This window comes from Urocitellus parryii, chromosome 11 (genome assembly GCF_045843805.1).
Source record: "Urocitellus parryii isolate mUroPar1 chromosome 11, mUroPar1.hap1, whole genome shotgun sequence".
Taxonomy (NCBI): domain Eukaryota; kingdom Metazoa; phylum Chordata; class Mammalia; order Rodentia; family Sciuridae; genus Urocitellus; species Urocitellus parryii.
In genome coordinates, this window is record NC_135541.1 from 114,733,734 (window position 1) to 114,756,299 (window position 22,566).

The 22,566-nt window shown below is 36.3% G+C and overlaps 1 protein-coding gene across 3 annotated transcripts in view; it reads right to left on the reverse strand.

Moving 5' to 3' along the window:
- The window catches only part of Atf6 (activating transcription factor 6), a 208,009-nt gene that overhangs the window by 176,912 nt on the left and 8,531 nt on the right, over positions 1-22,566 (reverse strand). For 2 of the 3 annotated variants that reach the window (XM_077791002.1, XM_077791001.1), the window contains 5 exons: positions 15,433-15,509; positions 11,871-11,958; positions 9,928-10,034; positions 5,336-5,465; positions 3,882-4,085 (listed from right to left, as the gene is read on the reverse strand). In XM_077791002.1, coding sequence (XP_077647128.1) covers positions 3,882-4,085; positions 5,336-5,465; positions 9,928-10,034; positions 11,871-11,958; positions 15,433-15,509 — 606 coding nt within the window. Of the gene's footprint in view, positions 1-3,881; positions 4,086-5,335; positions 5,466-9,927; positions 10,035-11,870; positions 11,959-15,432; positions 15,510-21,231; positions 21,311-22,566 lie in introns of those variants that run through there. The other variant, XM_077791003.1, reaches the window with a different exon arrangement.

The window sequence follows — 22,566 nt, forward strand, 5'->3', positions numbered from 1 at the left end:
TTAATTAAGAGGGCTGGGGTTGTGGCTCAAGCAGTAGCGCACTCGCCGGGCATGTGTGCGGCGCTGGGTTCGATCCTCAGCACCACATACAAATAAAGATGTTGTGTCTGCCGAAAACTAAAAAAATAAATATTAAATTCTCTCTATCTCTCTCTCTCTCAAAACAAATTAATTAAGAAAAATAATCCAAGTTTATCCTGTCTTCTGTCTAGTTATCACCATCTCCTTATTGAAAGAACTGCAACTTGGAGAGAAAGAGATGGAGGATTCTCAAGGTAACGTCTGTGCAACAAATGTGGCTCAAGTTCTACCAGAGCTCCTTTTTTTCCCATGTGGTACATTAAGTCCTTTAGTCATAGAAGTTTCAACTATTCTCAAGTTATCCAGCAACTAGGACAAGGATCCCCTATATATTCCAGGCATGTTCCCATTCAGGAAAGAATGAAAGGAAATAAATTTCTACTAAAATGTGTTCAAGAACAAAAAATTTTCATGGTGACTTGCTAAATGCTGACCAGAACACAAACTACAATGCAAAGGACTGGGGATTTTAATAGCAGCGGAACATAATTACTACTGTTCCTGGTGTGGAAACAGATAAAAAGGACATACCAAAAACCTGTTTATTCATTTTAGCATGCTCAAAATCCTCCTTGGCATTACATGCAAATCCTCTTAATGAAAGGCAGCTGGATTTGATGCTGGAGACTTCTGACAATGTATGACTCACTGATTTTGATAGTCACTTCTTCCTTTTCAACTTTCTTCACAGATTGCAAACCATGTACCAAACATTTATCAAATACCTAGTCTGCCTAAAATAGAATACCTGTGTGACTTTGGATAACCAATTTATGCCAGTTATCTCACCTATAAAATGGAAATACATCTATCCTCAACTATCCTTATAGAGATATAAGGATTACATAAGATAATGTACTTAAGCACTTAGAAGAGTGTCTGGCACATAGTAAGCTTAAAATATTATGTATACTAACACCTTTTTTGAATAACAGATTCTCTAAGGACATTGCATGTATTATTAATTCACTAGTTCTCCGAGTAACTGTTACTTGTTTATGTAAATTTAACTACTCAAGGGTAGGGAATTCTTGAGAACAAGAACATATCTCATTTTTTTAGCAGCAATATAATATAATGATTAATTACACAGACTAAGCCAAACCACCTGGCTCAAATTTCAGCTTCACTTCTTCTTCAAAAAAGTAATGTGACTTCCATCCTGTTTAATGATTTGCACTATCACCTACCCAAAAAGCCCAAGACAGAAATACAGAAGACATTGTAGATCTTCCTCTCTATCCTTCATCCACCCTCCACACCATCCAGTTACCAAGGCCTACAATTCTACATTTTTAACATATCTATTCTCCATCCTGGTTGTCATCCCTGCCCCACTTCAGTTCTAGGGATTGAACCTAGGGCCACATGAATGCTAGGGAAGTGCTCTTTCACTGAGCAACATCCCAGCCCTGGCTGTCCATTTTCATTACATTCCAGACTTTCATATTTTTGCCCACACTACTCAAATTAGTCTTAAAGGACATGTGCAGAACTTAGAAGCAAAAAAATATACCAGGTTGATAGAATAGTGTGAGCAAAAAAAAACTACTAGGAAAACCAAGAGAATTCAAGGGACAGTGACTGATTATAAGAGTTACAAGAAGGGGCTTTTAAAAGTAGTATTTTAAAAGTACTATTATAATGTAAAGTTACAGGGGCTGGGTTGTGGCTCAGCGGTAGAGTGCTCACCTAGCACATGCAAGGCCCTGGGTTCGATCCTCAGCACCACATGAAAATAAATAAATAAATAAAGGTATTATGTCCATCTACAACTAATAAATAAATTAAAAATAATATTAATAATGTAAAGTTAGAAAACTAAACGGAAGAGAAACTGTGAAAGGTTTTACGTTCCACACTAGAGAATTAGGATTTAACCATATGGGAATTATGTCTTGTTTTTCAATGGTAAAATTCTACTAATGCAGAAACCAATTAACTATAAAATTCCTTACCTATATTTCTTCTTCCTCCCTTCCCATTCTCAAATAAATGAAAGATATATATTTAATCTGTAGAATAATAATATCACCTCTCTATACTGTATTACAAAAACAAACAAGGTTCAGTGCCTCATATTAACACATGGTTACAAAAAATAATCTTCAGATCATGGGAAACCATTGAAATTCTAAATAATGTGTGATTCCAGTTTCTAGAACTAAGAAACTGTTTAGAAAAGAACAATCTGTCTTCCTGCTATAGGTGAGATCTTCTATCACTTAAACATATTCAATGGTCCAAGAACAAACTCTTAGGAATATCCCATTCTTTACACACTGTCATATTAAAGCCAGACTTTTACTTTTTATAGATGTGCTCTAATAGCTTATAGGAATGATAATGAGGTTCTTTGTGAGTTTAAAATTCTTAGTCTTTGGAAAGACACAGATCCTTTTGAGATCCTAATGAAAGCTTTTAAGACTACCTCTTTAAAAACCCATATTATAAGCATATAATAAATCTTTCACTTTATTTCAAGGAGTTTATGAACATTAACACTCAGTTATAGATCACAAGAATATCTATTCTACAAGATTACAATTTGTCATATTAAAAAATTTTGACTGTACTGAGATGGCAGGCATTTCAGCTATTTTTGTTTTGTTTCGTTTTGTTTTTTGGTAGAATTCATCTATTCTGTTTAGTTCCTTTCTTTCCATCAATGTCTAATTATCTATGACCATGTAATAGAACAAAGCTAACAGTGGAGCTCAAATGTATTACCTTGCTTTTATTAAAATTAAGCTTCAAAAAAATAAGCTAACAACTATAAATATAACCATGAAGGCAAACGTTACATTGATGTTTATTTACAACTCATACCCAATAATACCTACTACTACTACTTGGTGCCAAGAAGTTAAATCCAGAGAAAATAATGTTATACAAACTTTCTCATATTCATACATATACATATTAGTATATAACTAAGCTGCCTAAAAGATTGCCATAAGCAAGTGATTCCCATATGTGAGTAGCACCAAATCCTCATTGAACTTCTTTCAGTGTCAACCTAAAATTCTTGAAGAATCCCAAGTATGTGAGGCCATCTGGTGGATAAAATACAGAAATACAAATCTTAGCTAGTTGAAGAGAGTTTAGGTTTCTTCCTAATGCCCTGTTTACTAAACCATTCAGTCTCCTCGGAGATAAAGAACCAGACTCTACTGCTGAAACATACCTATATGACCAAAAATAGAACATATTACTTTAAATACCGATCACTCCTTAAAACAAAACAAAACCAAAAAAAAAAAAAAAAAAAACCCACGGCCACAAATTTTCAGAATAAAATGGCAATCTTTTATTTTAACTCCTACATTTCAAGTGGTTATATAAAACCAAACACTTTAAGCAGCCATGGATGCAAACAACTATTATCTCAGCTACTTAGGAGGAAGGAAGGAGATTTGGGAATTTGAGGCCAGCCTGAGCAACTTAGCAAAATATCTGTCTCAAAATAAAATCAAAAGGGCTAGGGATAAGCACCCCTGGGTTTAAACCTAATACTGAAGGAAAAAGAAAAAAAACAAAAAAGCCTTGAAAACAGGTATCAATAAAAACTGTAAGAAAAAAGAAGTATTGGATATAATTGATCTGGAGAGCTCTCTCTGTTAGGACAAGAACCACATATTAGTCATCTCTTCAACATCCTCAGAAGCAAGGACAATTCCTGACACATCACACATGTTCAGTAATTATAACCTGAGTTATATATATATATTTAAAAAGTGACAAAATCTTTATACTATCATCCAAATAAACATATACAGCCTCAATTTCCACAATAGTACCTTTAGTGGGTGCAGGCTGTATACTAATAATTGGTTGCTGCTTTGCCAATGGCATAAGTGTTGGTAGTGTCTGAATAATGATGGTTTTTGCTGGAACACTGGAGTTTGTTTGAGTCTTGGGTGCTGCTGGAAGTAATAAAGGTTTGGGCTGAATTGAAGGCTTTGAACCCATCTGAATTTTTTTCTTTGGAGTCAGTCCATTTTCTGGAGAAAAAACAAACCACAAATCAATCTAAGGCAATTGAGCAAGTCCTAGAAAATAGATTTTATTTAAACACTTTATACATTATCTTGACTTCTGAGTAACTATCTTACACTGGAGTTTAAGCATACCTACCCTGTACCTGAAAGGACCAAAGAAAATTCCTTAATCTGAGATCCTCCTTTTTGACCAAACTGCAGTTTTGAGAAGGAACCGTAAAGGAGAATAGCTAAAATCACTGAATAAAGCTTAGAGATGAGTAAGTTAATAAATGTTGTGGAAAAATGACCCTCACGTTCACTATCTTTAATCAAAACTGAAAATTCTCCTAAAGATGATTAAGTCAAAGTCTATTTTAAAGTTTTTTTACCTACAAAGATATTATCAGCCAGGTGCAGTGGCCCATGTCTGTAATCCCAGTGGCTCAGGAGGCTGAGGCAAGGCAAGAAGATCGAAAGTTCAAAGCCAGCCTCAACCAAAACAAGGCACTAAGCAACTCAGTGAGACCCTGTTTCTAAATAAAATGCAAAATAGGGCTAGGGATGTGGCTCAGTGGCCAAGTGCCCCTGAGTTTAATCCCTAGTACCCCACACACAAAGAAAAAAAAAAAAGAAAGGGAGAGATAATCATCAAGGTGTGCTGGTGCATGCCCCTGGAGGCTGAAACAGGAGGACCTCAAGTTCAAAGCCAGCCTCCACAACTTAGCAAGGCCCTAAGCAAATGTTTCAAAATTAAAAAAAAAAAAAAAAAAGAAAAAGGGCTGGGGATGTTTCTCAGTGGTTAGCACCCCTGGATTCAATGCCTGGTACCAAAAAATATATTAAAAAATTAAAGAGATAATCAAAGGAGATTATTTCTTCCCTTTCCTCTCTGCAGTAACCATATATAACAAATAATATAGATCTAATAATTTAAAAACAACAAGCCAGTTTAATAAACATGCTTAATCCAACATTTTCTTTTAAGAAATTAAAACTAATATCAAGTATGGTAGCATACACCAATAATTCCAGCAACATGGGAGGCTGAGGCAGGAAGACCACAAATTCAAGGCTAGCCTCAGCAATTTTGTGAGGCCCTAAACAATTTGGCAAGTTCCAGACTCAAAATAAAAAAAAATGGGGGGCTTGGGATGCAGCTCAGTGGTTAAGCACCCATGGGTTCAATGCCTGGTACCAAAAAGAAAAAGAAAGAAATGAACCTAAGCTCAGTTGGAAACAGATATAGAGAAATTAGGAGTTAAGAGTAATACCAGTTTTGCTCTTAGGACCAATGATGGGCTTATCTTCTCTTAGTGGCTCTGCTGAGGAAGGACTATTACAATTTTCACCATATAAGGAAAGGGGAGACATCTGGGAACTAGAAGACAAATCCAACTCCTCCTGCAGCAAAATAAAAACAAACAATTTAATGCAGAAGAGTATAATCCTTAAGCATAAATTTGCTTAATAAGAGAGGCAACATCCATATATAAATAGAAAAATTCTTCAAAGGCAATTTCAAGGCAAAGATGTTATATACACAGAATACATATATGATGTTGTAATGAGAAAAAGAAAAAAAAAGTGTGCCACATTAGATTGGATAGAGAGAAAGGATGGGAGAGGAGGGGAGGAGTAAGGAAAATAGGAAGGGCAGCAGAATAGAATTGACAATATAATTGATGTATGTACATTCCATGTATTTATTATATGTCAAAATTCATTCTGCTGTCATGTATGACTAAAAAAAAAGATGTTATATACTAGAACCTACAGGCTAAATACTAAGTGACTATGGATAAATCAACATTATCAATCAATACCAAAGGAAAACTAACTCAAAATGTGGAGTATGGGGCTGGGTTGTAGCTCATTGGTAGAGTGTTTGCCTTGCATGTGTGAGGCCCTGGGTTCGATCCTCAACACCACAAAAAATCAAATAAATAAATAAATAAAGATACTGTGTCCATCTACAACTACAAAAAATATTTTTTAAAAAATGTGGAATATGTCTATGCCATCCCCTTATGTTAAAGAAATAAGCTAGGCCCGGTGGCACATGTCTGCAATCCCAGTGGCTCAAGAAGCTGAGGCAGAAGAATCCCAAGTTCAAAGCCAGCCTCAGCAACTTAGCAAGGCACTAAGCAACTCAGTAAGACCCTGTCTCAAAATAAAATACAAAACAGGACTGGGGATGTGGCTCAATGGTTGAGTGTGCCCCTGAATGCACTGTAGCATAGGCCTATAATCCCAGCAACTCCAGAGGCTGAGGCAAGAGGATTACAAATTCAAGTCTAGCCTGGGCAATTTAGCAAGACCCTGTCTCAAAATAAAAAGAACCAGGGATGGAGCTCAGTGGTTGAGTGTCCCTAGGTTCAATCCCTAGTATCACAAAGAAAAGGGAAAAAAAAGAAAATAAGAAAATTAAGAATTTCTTAAGACACAAAGGTGATAAATAATAGAAAGTGAAAAAGATATTAAGCCTCATAAGAGCTTAATATATTAAATATACATGGAATTCTTTCAAATAAACAAGAAAAAGACAACAGAAAAAATTTCAAAGAACAGGAATAAACAATTTATAGCAGAAGTCCAACACTAATGAGAATGTAAATAAATGTCGAAAACGATCAGTAATCCAAGAAATGCAAATAAAAAAAAGGTTCAACATCTGGCAAAAATTAGTCACTTCTTGACTGGCCTGCAGAGTACTACAATGACCTTGTAGAGCCATATGGAAGGAATCACATGTCAAATATCTATACATCCTACCATCCAACAACTCTACTCCTGGGCATACATCCCAAAGGAATTCTCACACTGGCCCACAAGTGTGACAATATGTATTGTGATGTACGTAAAATGCAGTAAACATGTACTTGAAATGTGCAAAGTTAGATGCAACAGATTTGATATATAGAGAGCAATATGGATTAATATTAACATAGTGCTAATTTTTAAAAATAAATAGTAGAAATAGGTCTAAATAGTTCCATTTATGTAAATTTAAAATATGGGCATAAAATTGAAATCAGTGAGAAAAAGAACTTTTTAATAAATGATACTAGAATAAACTTTTTTTTTTAAACCCCCGATATGCTACCACTAAGCTATATCCCCAGCCCTTTTTATTTATTTTTTTTTATCTTAAGAGAAGGTCTCACTAAGTTGCCTAGGCTGGCCTCATTGTAAACCACTAGATATATTTTTTTTTCTTTTTTTCTTTTTTTTTCTTTGGTACCAGGCATTGAACTCAGGGGCACTCAACCACTGAGCCACATTCGTAGCCCCCTATTTTGTATCTTATTTAGAGATAGGGTCTCACTGAGTTGCTTAGCGCCTTGCCATTGCTGAGGATGGCTTTGAACTCAGGATCCTCCTGCCTCAGCCTCCTGAGCTGCTGGAATTACAGGTATGCACCACCAAGCCTGGCCTGGATTATAGTTTAATGGTAAAGCACCTCTGGATTCAATCCCCAATACTGCAATAAAAACAAAAAGTAAATGAAATGAACATAGCATCACTTCTGCAGCATTCTTGCCATGGATACAAAACCTGAATCCAACCTTAGCAAATATCAAACAAATCTAACTGAGGGTACTCTACAAAATATATATAGCCTCGGATCTCCAAAAGTGACAAGGTCATGAAAGTCAATGAAGAATGAATAACTATTTCAGACTGAAGGAAATTAAAGAGACAAGACAATCCAATATGACTCCAAACTGGATCCTTTTGCTGGTCTAAAGGACATCACTGGGACATCTGATACACTTTAAATAGGAGCTAAAGATTATATAGTAATGTATCAATGTTTATTTCCTGATTTTGATGCCACATTGTTGCGATATAGAAAATATTCTGGCTTGTAGGAAGGAGACATTAAAGTATTTGGGGAGACAGGGCATCAGACTGGCAACTTACTCTAAAATAGTTTAGTGAAAAAAATCATGTAATATACTTGCAACATTTCTGTAAATCTGAGATTATTCCAAACAAAAAATCAATATAAGCAAGAAAACAAGAATAAAAAACTAGTGAATTCTTATATAACCTAAGTGGTGAAAACCCTGTTTTGAGTTGGGACGGGGCGGGGGGACAATAAAGGCCAAACCCAGTGGCATGCACCTGTAGTCTGTTACTCAAGGTTTATGCCAGAAGATCAGTTGAAACCCAGGAGTTCAAGGCCAGCCAGGGCATCACAGAAAGACTCTCACAAAAAAAAAAAAAAAAAAGGGAATATCACATAGAAAGGAAAGGAAAAGTCAACAGGCCAATCAATAACTTGTCTATCAAAAAAGTACACCTAAGGGCTGGAATTGTAGCTCAGTGGTAGTACGCTTACCTTACCTAGCATATGTGAGGCATTGGGTTTGATCCTCAGTACCACATAAAAATAAATAAACAAAATAAAGGTCCATCAACAACTAAAAACATGGTTTTTTTTTTTTAAAGTACACCTAAGGAAAACATATAACAGAAATAAAATTAAAAACAAATAACAGGGTATACAATATGCTAACTGTTATGTAAGAAAGGACAGAAAAGACAAAAACCAACAAACAGTCTTTTATGAATATACAATATTATATATTTCTGACTCCAAATGCAAATTACATTTTTTAAATATTAAATCATTTGGAGAAATTACGGAACCATAGAGTAATTCCTTCTAATAGTGGCAATCAAAGGAAACTTTCATACACTAAGTAATTTTTGAAGTGGGTCTTAAAGGATGACTTTTCTGAAAGAACAAAAATAGGGCTATTTTGTGGAGAAGAAAAAGAATGCGCAGAAACCTAAAACTGGAATAGCAGAAATCTCACTATTCTTATTCACTGTCAGTGTCTGAGACAGCTCCTAGAACAGCTGGTGAATGAATGGAACACACTGACACTTTCAGGCAGGAACTCTTCCAGGGTTTAAGAAAGATCAGTGTGAAAGCAGGAGAGACAGTAAGAAAGAAGACTGGAAAGCTAACCATGGGTCAGATAATAGAGGCCCTAACACACTAGGAATCTGAATTTCATCCTGTAAGGGTTGGGAAGCTGTTAAAAGGTTTTACGGCAAAGGAATGACATGGTCAAGTTTGTGCTTTTGAAGGATTTCTCTTTGAGGATTATTACTCTGCTAAGAAAGGTTCAGGAGGTTGGGAGACAGAGTACCAGTTAAAATCTAGATAAGATGGCCTGGTCTAGACTTAATCTAGATAAGATGGCCTGGTAGGAGCAAAAAAGAATCCTGAAGTCATAGGTAGATAGAATCATCAGACTTTAGTAGTTGAAGAAACACACAACCTACGAAAATAAAGATGCCTTAATTTAAAACAAAGAAAATATACTGAAGTGTTAACTCGATTTTTCTTCTTGTATTTTCTCTTTTCCATTACCAAAATCAGGTACTTCCTTTTCTTGACATCATGGCTTTTATCTTGAGGGAGAACAAAAGCAATAGGAACTACAGGATTTTTGTAAAAATCTTAGCTTACTCAAAAGATAGTGTTAGGCATTCCTAAACTAAATAGATAATTCTAGGTTCTATGACCAAGAACCTATAAACCAAAACCTATAAGAACAATCTTATATTCTTCCATATCCTAAAGAATACATATCCTAACAGGGAGTAGAGAGGGATGAAAGAAGTAAACAAACAAAAAAAATACTAGATACTGGTAAAATTCAATGAAATTATGGAGGCAAGAACATAAAGACTAACGACTTTTTAGCTCCCAAAAGGTCTTTCCTAAGGAAACATAAGGTTCCTCGTTAGCACTTAATAAATGTTAAACTTCCCCCTCCCACTTGATGCATGTATTTTCCAAATAACATTATAGCCCAAATCATGTAAAAGATTGGCTACTTACAGGAACATGCTGAGTTGAAGAACAAGAGTCCACTGACTGAGGAGATGAGACTGAACAACTTGACGAAGCTGGAGAAAGTGGCTGAGGTTCTGTCTTAATATCTTTAACTGAAAAATATGAAGTGAATTTTTTTTCTCACTGGACAATACAAACTCAGAATAAAATCAATGAGAAAAAAAGGTAAAATCTACTTTCAAAATTCAATCATATGGGGCTGGGGTTGTGGCTCAGTGGTAGAGCACTTGCCTAGCATGTGTGAAGCACTGGGTCCAATTCTTAGCACCACATTTAAATAAATAAAATAATGGTCCATTGACTATTAAAAAATTTTTTTTAAATCAATCATATATGGAAGTTAAGGTCACCAAAATATATTATTAAATGAAAATGCAAGATGCAGAAAATGGATAGTAGTAAGCCTCCAATCATATAATAAGTTGTATATATGTAAATGTATACACTGCATCTGTATCCTTTTAAAGAGTAAAGAAGAAACTGATAACAGTGATTGTTGTTTCTGGGGTGCAGAACTGGTTGGTTGAGGAATAAGTGCAGAAGGAGACATTTTTCTTCTGTATAAACTTTTATATCTTTTGGATGTTATACCATGTTCAAAAAATGAGATCCATTTCCCTAATTTTTTAAACCCAAGAAAAAGGAAAGAATCATTTTAGAAAGTATTTTGACAAAACAATTAAAACTCACAAAAAATATCTCTTGAACTATTTATTTACCTTATAAAAAATTTACTGAGCAACTATAGCCTAGCAGTATTCCCAAGGGCCAAAGATACCACAGAATCGGGATGACAGAGTTTTCCAAAGCCACAAAATATCTACTGTCCCTCATGATCGTCTATAATGTGATTTTGTCCCTTTCCTAGCAAGAAGCAGAGTCTAGGCTGAGCACAGGGGTTCACACCTGTAACCCCAACTACTTGGAAGCTTGAGACAGGTAGATGGCAAGTTTGAGGCTAGCCTCAGCAATTTAGCAAGACCTTTTTCAAAATAAAATTTTAAAAAGGACTATGGATATAGCTCAGTGGTAAAGTACTTGCCTAGTATATATGAAGCCAAATTCCTGACCCATAGACTCTGGGAACTTAATAAAACAGTATTTTTAAACTGCTCAGATTTAGAGAAGTTCACTATACAACATCAACCAGAACACTGACTTTGTGTCTCCCATATTCTATATGGGAAGACAGGCATTGAGCAAGATAAATACATATATAAAAGGAAGGGAAATAGGAAAGGTAAGGGGCTAAGGATGAATTTAGATGCAGGAATGTGCTGGTTATTTATCCATTGTCTCTCCACTCTGAGTCTACCTCCTATAATCTGTGATGCAAATTATTATATATTTCCCAGTTGGCTTCCTTTTAGTTCCAGTCAACAGAGGATACTGGATAGGTGCTAGAAGGTAGCAGAAAATATTTCTTTATTCTCCTGTGAGCTTTACTCCATCAGTGGCAGTCTGCTCCAGGTTCCAGCACACCGACCCCTACTCATTGAGCTCCCTTAAAGATGTTAACATCAGCCAAGTGGTACAATCTCCTTAGAGGTATGTACACCAATTACATGAGATTCCCCCAACAAATTCCTAGGTTCTGATAACCCCAGCTTCTTCTCTTTGACTCCCTAAACCCTATATTGTTCCTAAATGGGTTAATCTCTTATAGAGATATTTATTATTCATAATTTGAATCAATATTTCTATTTCTAATATGAATTATTTATTCATTATGCTACTGAAACATAATTATGAAATTCTTTATATTCATTTTGGCAAGAAATTCATTTATGCATTGTCATATCAGAAGTAGGAATAGATACTCCCTGGAATCTTTTACCCCACCAAAGTAACCCACCTAATTTCAATTATTACCAAACTATAAAATAAATGGTCTAGTTAAAGCTTTTATCAACAAAGCACATTATTACCTGTACAGAACTGGTTGTTGATGGTCCAAATGTCTGATTCCCAAGGCATCAAATCCAAATCAAAATCAAGATGATCAAAATTATTTTCCTGCAGGTTTCAAATCAGTAAAAGAATATTACAATAAAAGAAACACAACTTGAAATCAAACCAATTAAGTTATTTAAAACACAGTAGTAAATTAGAAAGGAGGCACCAATTCCCAAAAGCTTTAGTTGGATTTATTCTTTTCTGTGGGAACAGACCATTAAAAGAGTCGCAAAATGTGTCTTTTGTCATAAGGGAGCTCCAACAAAATAGGTTTTCCCATTGCCATTAAGGAAAACAAGTCCAAACAAAGAGCTTGTCCCTAATATCATCTCTATATACAAAGGAAAGAATACACATATACCAAAAAAACACGGAAGAATCATAAAGAGAGTAACTTACCACAGGGTAATTCTTTTTCTACTGTTCTGTGCTTTTCAAATTTCTAAAATTTTATGAATTAAAAAATATTTTTTAGTCTTAGGAGATACAACTCTCAAAGAGGAGTAAACAAACCTCTTAAAGGGGATCCCTTTGTTTCTTTTCATTTAGGTGTTAATTTTTTTTTACTTAAAAATAATGATTTTTATGGATTATCTGGTTGATCACCTTCTAGTGTATATAAAAATGAAAACTGACATGATTTCAGAATCCTCGCATGAATTTGAGATCAAGACAGTACCAAACAGTCTATTTTACAGTGTTTGGCATAAGAGACAACAGCAAAATGGTGGAGGTCACAGAAGTTCAGTGGAGAAGTCAAAGGGGAACAAAAGGAAAGGAAGGAGGATAGGAAAAGAAAAGACAGTAAATGAATCTGAATAACTTCCATATGTACATATATGAATATACCACAGTGAATCTCACCATTATGCACAGCCACATTAATTTTTTAAAAAACTATAGATAAATGGCAGAAAGATCAATAGAAGGGAGAAAGAAATTGGGAGAGGGAAGAGGAAGGAGAGGTACTGGGGTCTGAATTAGAACAAGATATATTCCAAGCTTTTTATAATTATGTCAAAATGGATTCTACTGTCAGGTATAACTAAAAACAAACAATAAAAAAAGTAAACAATGTAATAAAATCAAAAGGCAAACAATAGATGATAAAACAGCTACAACAGAGAAAGTAAGCTATAGACGAAAAGTAAAAATTCATCTAATAATTGTTAACAACCATTTGTTAATAATTTCTCAAACAGTATTATTATTTCAAAATATCTATTATATGGTTTATTTTTATTGGGAAAGTAACATAAGGAGAGAATACGAACTTTTTTTATAATCAGACTGCTCTTTACTGAGTAAATATTGATACAAGGTACATAAAGAAAATATGTGAAAGTTCACATAAAAAAAAAACACTTCGGGACTGGGGATGTGGCTTAAGTGGTAGAACACTCGCCTAGCATGCATGAGACACTGGGTTTGATTCTCAACACCATATAAAAATAAAATAAATATATTGTGTCCACCTAAAACTAAAAAATAAATATTTTTTAAAAAACACTTAAATCATGAAAGAACCATCAATCAAATTGATTAAATCAATTTCCTTACATTTTTTTCTCTTATTTGAACTTACACATCAAAAAAATTAGGCTGGGAATCTAGCTCAGATGGTAGAGTGCTTGCCTGGCATGCAGAAGGCCTGGGGTTCAATCCCCAGGACCACCACCCAAAACAAAACAGGGGGCGGAGACAGAGCTTTAAAAAAAAAAATTAAGCAGACTTGTAGCATCCAAAAAATACTTATACTTTCTTAGTCTAAGTAAACTTAACAATGCTGCTGGCCCTCATGCTAGCAGTCCTTTTAAACATGTTCATTGATTGGTATAACTGACTTCACAGATGTGTCTGACTCTATCAGTCTTCAGCCAAAAAGTCAAATACCTTCTACAACAAAAGAATTCTATCCGGTTGGAAATGTAACAGGCCCATTTCATGTGAGATAAAATACATTAGCACTTATGACTTATCAAGGGAAATTCTTCCATCATGTAGAAGAAGGAAGATACCAGGACCCTAAGAGATCATCTAATCTAATTCCTTCATGTTATAATGGAAAAATAAAGGAACTGACTTTGAGCAACTTCCATAACGTAATAGAATGTGAGTTATAAAATCAGAATCATATTTCCTAGAAATTTTCAAACTTAACACACCATTTCTTGAGAGTATTTAAAAGAAACGGGATCTAGAGGGGTTTTTTGGTTTGTTTGTTTGTTTACAGTACTAGGGATTTGACCCAAGAGTGCTCTATTACTGAGCCCATTTATTTTGAGACAGGGTCTCCCTAAATTGCCCAGGCTGGCCTGCAACTTGCAATCCTCCTGCCTCCTGAGTAGCAGGGATTACAGGTGAACACCACCATGCGTGGCAGGACCAAGAGGTTATGAAAGAAACCAGAGGTTATGAAAGAAACAGAGTTGCTTAGTCCACCAGCCAATAAGAAAAGTCAATTTTATCATCAGGTCATAATCTAAAATATCTCAAAGAGTAAACAAAACCAATAAAATCCCACACACTGATTTTTTAAAATATAACATGAGTTTCTTTCTCTTCTATTGATTCATAGTAAAACAATTCTAAGTCATTCTTTGAGATATATCTGAAATTTACTGGGTACGCATATATATTTTTATACTCATGTTAATAAGAGCTTAAAAAATAGTGATATTCAGCCAGGCATGGTGGCACATGCCTGTAATCTCAGTGGCTCAGGAGGCTGAGGCAGGAGGATCATGAGTTCAAAGCCAGCCTCAGCAACTTAGTAAAGCCCTAAGCAACTCAGCAATACCTTGTCTCTAAATAAAAAAGGGTTGGGGATGTGGCTTATTGGTTAAGCACCTCTAAGTTTAATCACCAGTATCAAATAAATAAATAAATAAAATGATACTCAACCTGATTGATAAATTACTGTGCTCACTTGAATTACTTCCTAAGTATAGCAGCATCTCACCCATTATACAGAACAAGACAAAGTTAAAAATTTCATTGGCTAATCAACTTCATACATACTCATCAAGAAGAGGAAAAAGAAAATTTAAGAAATTTTTGAGAACTGAAGGTATTACTATCATAGCTTTTACATAGACTTCTAAATAATCAAAGGCAAAAAATAAGGATATACCTAATTTTCAGTTTTCTACAGTAAGAATATATAACTTTTAAAAAAGAAGTTGGTAAGTTCTACTTGACGGGGTCCATGACTCACATACACCCCTTAATATCACACCAATTCCCTTATGCAGTAAAGTATTTCTAAAAACAAGAAGTGACCCATTAAGTGACTTTTCCAAGGTTACCCACACCTAAAGCCAAGCTTAGAATACAAGTCTTCCCATACCAACATCAATGATATTGTACTGTCCTATTTACTAACTACAAAATGACTACTTTCATACTTGATCATGAACATTATGTAAATTTAATTTATTAGCCTAAACCAGTTATCCTGAAACCTTCTTGCAATAATTAGGGTGAAAATCAAACATCACATTATTCAGCATTCCTCCTCTAACAAACACTTACATAAGTCTCATTTATTGCATCCAACTGCAGATCATCAGTGTCTGTTAAATAACCAAGTTCAGCAAACAGGGTAGAATCTTTGAACAAAAGAAGAGAGATTAATTGTTAATTTAATGATCTGACAAGAGAATAAACACTGTATCTGTTACTCCAGCTTTGCTAGGGTTTCTCATTAGCCACTACTCTTATTGATAAATTTGAGTCACGTGAATGACAAACAATTCAAAGCTAGTTTCAACATATGCATTATTTTCCATATAATTTTCATCTTAGGAACTAAATCCTTACACTAGGAATTCAAAAAGGCTTTTTGTTGTATGTCATGTTGGAATAACTGGCAGTAACTTTCTGGAACATTACAAACAAAAATAGTGATGATACCTCCGGGCTCAGCACAAAAAAATAATGTGGTTGATCAGCAACGATGATTGGAGAGGACTGTGGAGAATATACATGCATTGTGTGTTTGCCATCTCTGCCTTCAGTTAAGTGTACAAGCAATTTTCTATCTAGATAATAAAAATTGGTCTAGGACTGGTTGTGGTAGTATACACTGGTAATCCAACTGACTTGAGAGGCTGCCGGAAGAGTTTAGCAAGTTAGAAAGAACTTCTCTCAAAAAACAAACAAACAGGACTGGGGATATAGCTCCATAGTAGAGCACTCCTGGGTTCAATCCCCAATACTCCCCCCCCCACACACACACACACAAAGTTGATCTAGGAGGTAGCTCAGTGGTGGAGTATTTGCCTAGCATGTACAGACCAAGGGGTTCAATTGGGGGGGGGGATTCATTTCAGCAATCTGAACTACATCCCAATTTTTTAATGAGGCTTAATTATAAGAAAAATATGAATATAGAAAAGACTCCTCAAGTCAGGCATAGTGACACACTCCTTGTAATCACAGCAACTCAGAAGGCTGAGACAGGAGGATCGCAAGTTTGAGGCCAGCCTAGGCAACTTAAGGAGACCCTGTCTCAAAATAAAAAAGAAAAAGGGCTGGAAATGTAGCTCACTGATAAAGCACCCCTGGGTTTAATCCCTAGTATGGGAAAAAAAGAAGAAGAAAGAAAAAACTCTTCAATAAACTAGATTGAAAATTTTGTAGAAAAAGGTCAAGGCCCAAGATGATTGATCAACATATAATCTGTAAAGTTTTCTCTAACACTTTCAGAATTTCAAATGCTTTGAGGAAGTTTCCAAATCTAGGTCATTTGAGCTGGGCATGGTGGGGCATGCTTGTCATCTTAGCTACTCAGGGAGGCTGAGGCAGAAGAACCTCAATTTAAGGTGAGCCTAGGTAACAGCAGGACCCTATCTCAAAAAGCAAACAAACATATCTAGGTCCTCCTGTATATTCTATTATTACACCACTGAAACTGCTCTGGTCATTTCCTCACTATACATGTTTATGAATTATACTGCCAGCCTATTATTTTCTTGGCCAATGACAAACATTTTACCAACTTAAAATAGTAACTAGTTATTTCAAAATCAGGAACAAAACTGTCTTTTCCTGCATAAAAATTAAAGGTGGGTTTATTTTTTTAAATAAATAAATAAATAGTAACTACTAAAAAATTGTATATATAGTAAGTTATTACTATGTGTAATTATCAAGGTATGTGTGCATTAGCAAAGTACACGCAATAATAATACAACTCTAAGAAACAGATACCTTAAACTCAGCTCCAGAGCTGAAAAACTTAAGTAGGTGACTGTAGCTATATGACTATACAGGTAGGCTGAAACTCCTTGAGAGTTTCTCCATGCCCTCTGTCTCTCATTTCTTTCCTCCCATTTGATTTTGAACCTGCTCCAATCAGGTTCCTCCCTACACACACACACAAAAAAAAAAAAATGTCACCAATGACTTCCATAAGTTAAATTCAATAGTAAATTACCTGACTTATCAACAGCAATTGACACAGTAGATCCTTTCACATTAACTGAAGCATTTCTTCACTTAGCTTCCCAAAATACATTAGCCTTGTTTTTCACCTATCTCATTTGTTTCCCCTTCCTTAATGGGATCACCTCCCAAACATGAACTTGTCCCTGAGCTTACACAGGGACTTAGAGAAGCTGCTTTTGCTAAAAGCACTAACTTTTTACTTTAAGTCTGCAGATGCCAATGGCATGATAAATCTTGACATCTCTGCCTTTATTTTGAATTTGTCTCCTTTATTACCTTCAACTTTGGGTCAGGTTCCTACTCAGTTCTCATAGCTTTAAATAGCATCTATATGCCAAGCATTCCCAAATATATATTCCCCACACTTCAAGAACCGTGTACACATCGAATACTGTTATCTCCTATTGTGTGTTTGAAAGGCATCTCAAACTTCACACATCCCAAACTGAGCTCCTGATCACCTCCATTAAACAATAGTTCTGTCTTCATCTCAGTTAATGACAAGTCAATTCTCCCAGTTGCTCAGGCTAAAAAACCTACTTTTCTTCTCACATTTTGCATTCAATCTCCCAGCAAATTCTGTCAGCCTTGTATTCAAAATATAAATCCATATATGGCTTCCTACCAATTCCTTCCATTATTCCTTCGCTTCCTGTCCCTATCCCTCCTAACATTAAGAGAAGTCAGCTTTAGAGGAAATAGAACAATGAGAGTGATGGGGTTTTGTGCCGTGTACCTGGTATACAGAGAAATGGGATTGTATGGGAGAAGGGGAAGTGGCAGCATGTTTCAGCCACCAATGAAATGGGATCAGAGGGAGAGAGAACAGAGTGGCAGATGGAAAAGGCAGCCTGAGTAGTTAGGAGAGTAAGTACATTTAGCAATATATTTAACTGGCAGAGCAAATGATTAAATCTAAAATAACTCGAGTCTGATTTCTCCCTATCTAAAAAAGGAGTTAAAAACATGGAAAAGGGAAAGATTAAAAGAACCATAAGCAGGAGGAAAAGAGAAGGTACTGGAGAATAAAATTGATCATATTATGTTATACGCATAAATGAATATGACATAATCAGTCTCATTATTATGTAAAATTACAATGCACCAATTAAAAAATAATTATTTACAAATATGTATATAGGTCATTTCAGCAAACAAGCAGATTGAGGGAAGGAGGAGAGGAGAGGAAGAGAAGGGACTGGGGAAGGTGACTGACCTTATTTTAAGTGCATAGCCAAATACTGCATAATAAATCCCACTATTACATATAACTAAAATGCACCAATAAAAATTAGTTTTAAAAACGAAGCAGAAAAACAAAAGAACACTTTAGGGGTAAAGCACACGTTGGATTTTGAGACTAGTGAGAAAAAAAGAATGTAAAATATCTTATTAGTTTTTATTTTTATTATGTGTGTTGAAATGCAAACATTGTAGATAGAGTAGGTTAAATAAAATATTTTCAATTAAAATAAAAACCATAAGGGCTGTGGTTGTGGCTCAGTGATAGAGTGCCTGCCTGGCAGGCATGAGGCACTGGGTTCGATCTTCAGCACCACATAAAAATAAAATAAAGGTGTTGTGTCCACTTATAACTAAAAAAGAAAATATTAAAAAAAAAAAAAGATGTTGGGGGCTGGGGATGTGGCTCAAGCGGTAGCGTGCCCGCCTGGCATGCATGCAGCTCGGGTTTGATTCTCAGCACCACATATCAACAAAGATGTTGGTCCACCGATAACTAAAAAATAAATATTAAAAAGATGTTGGGCTGGAATTGGAAGCATTAGTAAATGAGCTCTTTTAAAAATATATACATACATACACAGGTAGTTACAGATGTTTGGAAATGTGTGTTAACATATACATACATATTTTTCCTAGTTCTGTTTACTAAGTGGTTCTACCAACAATGACATTTCAGTAGCAATAAAACTATTATGTGAAAAAAAAAAAAAACTTTTATGTGGCCAGGCATGGTGGCGCACACTTGTTGTAATCCCAGCGGCTAGGGAGGCTGAGGCAGGAAAAACACGAGTTCAAAGCCAGCCTCAGCAAAAGCAAGGCATTAAGCAACTCAGTAACAACCCTGTTTCTAAATAAAATACAAAATAGGACTGGGGATGTAGCTCAATGGTCGAATGCCCCTAAACTCAATCTCCAGGAACCCCCGCCAAAAAAAAACTATTGTGTGCCCAGTTCTTGGATACGAAATACCATCTGTTGAGAGCCATCCATGGGCTGTGTGTGGACTATTACACATCACAATCTAATAAACAGGTGTCTGGGAACTTCCAGTGGACATTTCCTCTGGTTGACTGCCCAGACCCATTGTGAGCTCTGCCAAAGGTCCCACACAGCACCAGAGATGGGATGACCTGCTATAACCACCCAGGCACACAGCCCTTCTGAGATGGGTGTGACCTGCCAAGATGCCAATCAACCAGCTGACTATATAAGACATCACAAGCAAGACTCCACCCTTGAAACCTTACCCCTGCCTTTGATGTACCCCGTTAAATAAACAACAGGAGCCATTTTTCTAATTATCTAGCTCTAGCTCCTGTGTGGACTGGACCTATCAGGTGCTCCAATCCTTTAAACCTAATTCTGACTTTGTCTTTTGTTCTTCACTAATTATTCTAGACTTTAATTTCTTAGGTGGCTTACACCCTCCTTGGCAGGAAGAAGAATCCCTGCCTCCCCATCCTCCACTAAACCCAAGCTCTTTGGACAAATGGTTGATTCCAGAGCTGAAACAGAGAAAGTGCAAAATAACCTGAAAAATCTTGTTGTGTTAGGAAATAAGGAAATTCTCAGTGAATAATAGGAATATATCAAAAGATCAAAGACACCAATATAAATAGACTCCCAGAGGTCAAATCTTGGAAAATCTGAACATCACAATAAAATAAGAGTATCAGATTACAACCCATTGAACCAAAAAGGAATCAATAAATCAGAAAGAGAAAGAGGGAAATAAAGAAAGAGAGAGGGCTCTTTCTTAGTACCAGTATTACTTGCAAATTAATGAATGTAGACAGAATGACAGAGATAGATAATTCCCATTTAGCAACCATTAGAGCAGTAGGAAATACAGACTGGAATTATTAATGAAGCTAAAGTTGGTGGGTAGAGATTTAATAAGAATAGAATATTGGTGTCATGTCAGATTATCTCAACCCAATAGTAATAAAATACAAAAGGAGAAACAATGACTTGACGTCGTGAGCCATGCATGGGTTGTGTGTGTGAGCTATGCATATTTGAACATATGAGGGGACTGGTCTGGTGTTGCATGCTGATTGGACTGTGCGACGCAAATGTGGCCTTCCTCTCACTCTGCCTATGATCCCACACAGCACCTGAGATGAGTGTGACTTGCCAAGATGTCAATTAACCTGCTGACCATAAGACATCACCTAGAAAGAGCCCACCCTTCGAAATCCTACCCCTTGCATTAGTTGGGTGGAATACTCTATTAAACGTCTTTTCCCCAATAAATAGGGGGGTTTCAGGTGTGCTCACTCTCTTGCTATTTCCAGCGCTGCCCAGCATGGAGCTGACCCTTGAGCTGCCCTCATTCTTAGAAACTCATATTCATGTGCTGCGAGGTTTCTTCACCGTTTTCTTAGTTATTGATAAAGCCAGCTCCTTTGAACCCAGCTCATCTCGCCAGCCAGGCAAGCTGGCAACAACTTTACAGCAGAGAAATGTGGCAAACTGCAAACTTAACCAGGTGACCAAGGTGAACATCACCTTGGGATGGATCAGCATAGTGTGCCTTCAAATGAGATGCAAAGAGAAGAGCATAGCATCATTTCTCTGGCATTTCTTTCATGGATACATGCACTAAATTTGAACTTAAGGAAAAAGTAGATATACCTAGATTTAGGATCATCTTCTAGAATAAAAGACCTGTACTCTTCAAGATTGTCAAGTCATGACAGGCAGGAAAAGACGGAGAAACTATTCCAGTTCGAAGGACACGGATGGACAGGACAAGTAAAAGCAATGTGTACTTGCAGGTGGAATCCCAGACTAGAAAGGGGAAAGAAGCATTATAAGACAAATGGAAAAATTGGAATGGTATCCATAAATTGGATGGTAGTATTGTATCAGTGTTTACTTCCTGACTGGAAGAATTGTGTGATAATGAGATGGGGATTTGAGGATATATAAAGAAAGACCAAATCTCAAAGAAAGCACTCATAAAGAAATGAATGCAGGAAACACCCATGAACCACTGGAATGCAGAAAATGCCCACAAACCACTGAAACTCTTGAGCAACCCAGCCCGTACTCTTGGCCCATACCTTTGACCCATGCCCTTGCCTAAAAAAAAAAAAAAAAAAAAAAAAGTAATATGAGGGTAATGCGCAAGCACTAGAAAAACTGGTACAAAATGGTGTAACTCCTCCCGGGATCCTCCTCTAGTCCAGCCCCTAGCAATTGTCCCTTCTATAAATACTAACACCCTACACCAAGGTTTTCTGTCTCTTCTTCTGGAAATAGCCTGCACTCTCCCTTAAAAGTTTCTCTGCTTTCCCAAATGAAACTTTGTCTGGGGTCTGCGGTTGTGGCTCAGTGGTAAAGCGCTTGCCTAGCATGTGTGAGGCACTGAGTTCAATCCTCAGCACAACATAAAATAAATTTTAAAAGTATTAAAAAAAAATTGTGTCTCTGACCTGCTGAAATTCTTTTCCTTCAGGAATGTTGAGGACCCTACTTGTCTTGAGTCAAGGTCCCCTCTCTTAGAACTCCAAGATAGGAAGTACCCTTATTGGTTTTTATTTTTCCGGGTGGGGGTGCATTATACACTATAGTATTTAAGGATGATAGATTAATACCTCTTTCTCTAAAGAAAGAAAAATGGGGCAAATGCAGTGTGAAGGGCATGCAAGACTTCTTTGTACTATTCTGCTGAGAGCCACTGCCGAGTCGGAATGGCCCATGGCATTTTGCCAGAAGTAATGGTTGAGAGGCAGCCATTAAGATGATGCTGGATTGATTCAATTGTATATTAGACCTTTATTGTCCGCCTTGGGTGCCAACTACTTTGGAGTTCTCCCGAGGATTGCCTGGGGAGTTCCTGTTGGTTGGGGAAGTTCCGGGAAAGGGAGTTCCGGTTGGTGTGTGTTTTGTTCCTAGAGGAGCCACGAGGGTAGTGTTCTGGAGAGTTCCCGGGGAGTGTGTGTGGAGTGCTGTGGGAGTTCAGAA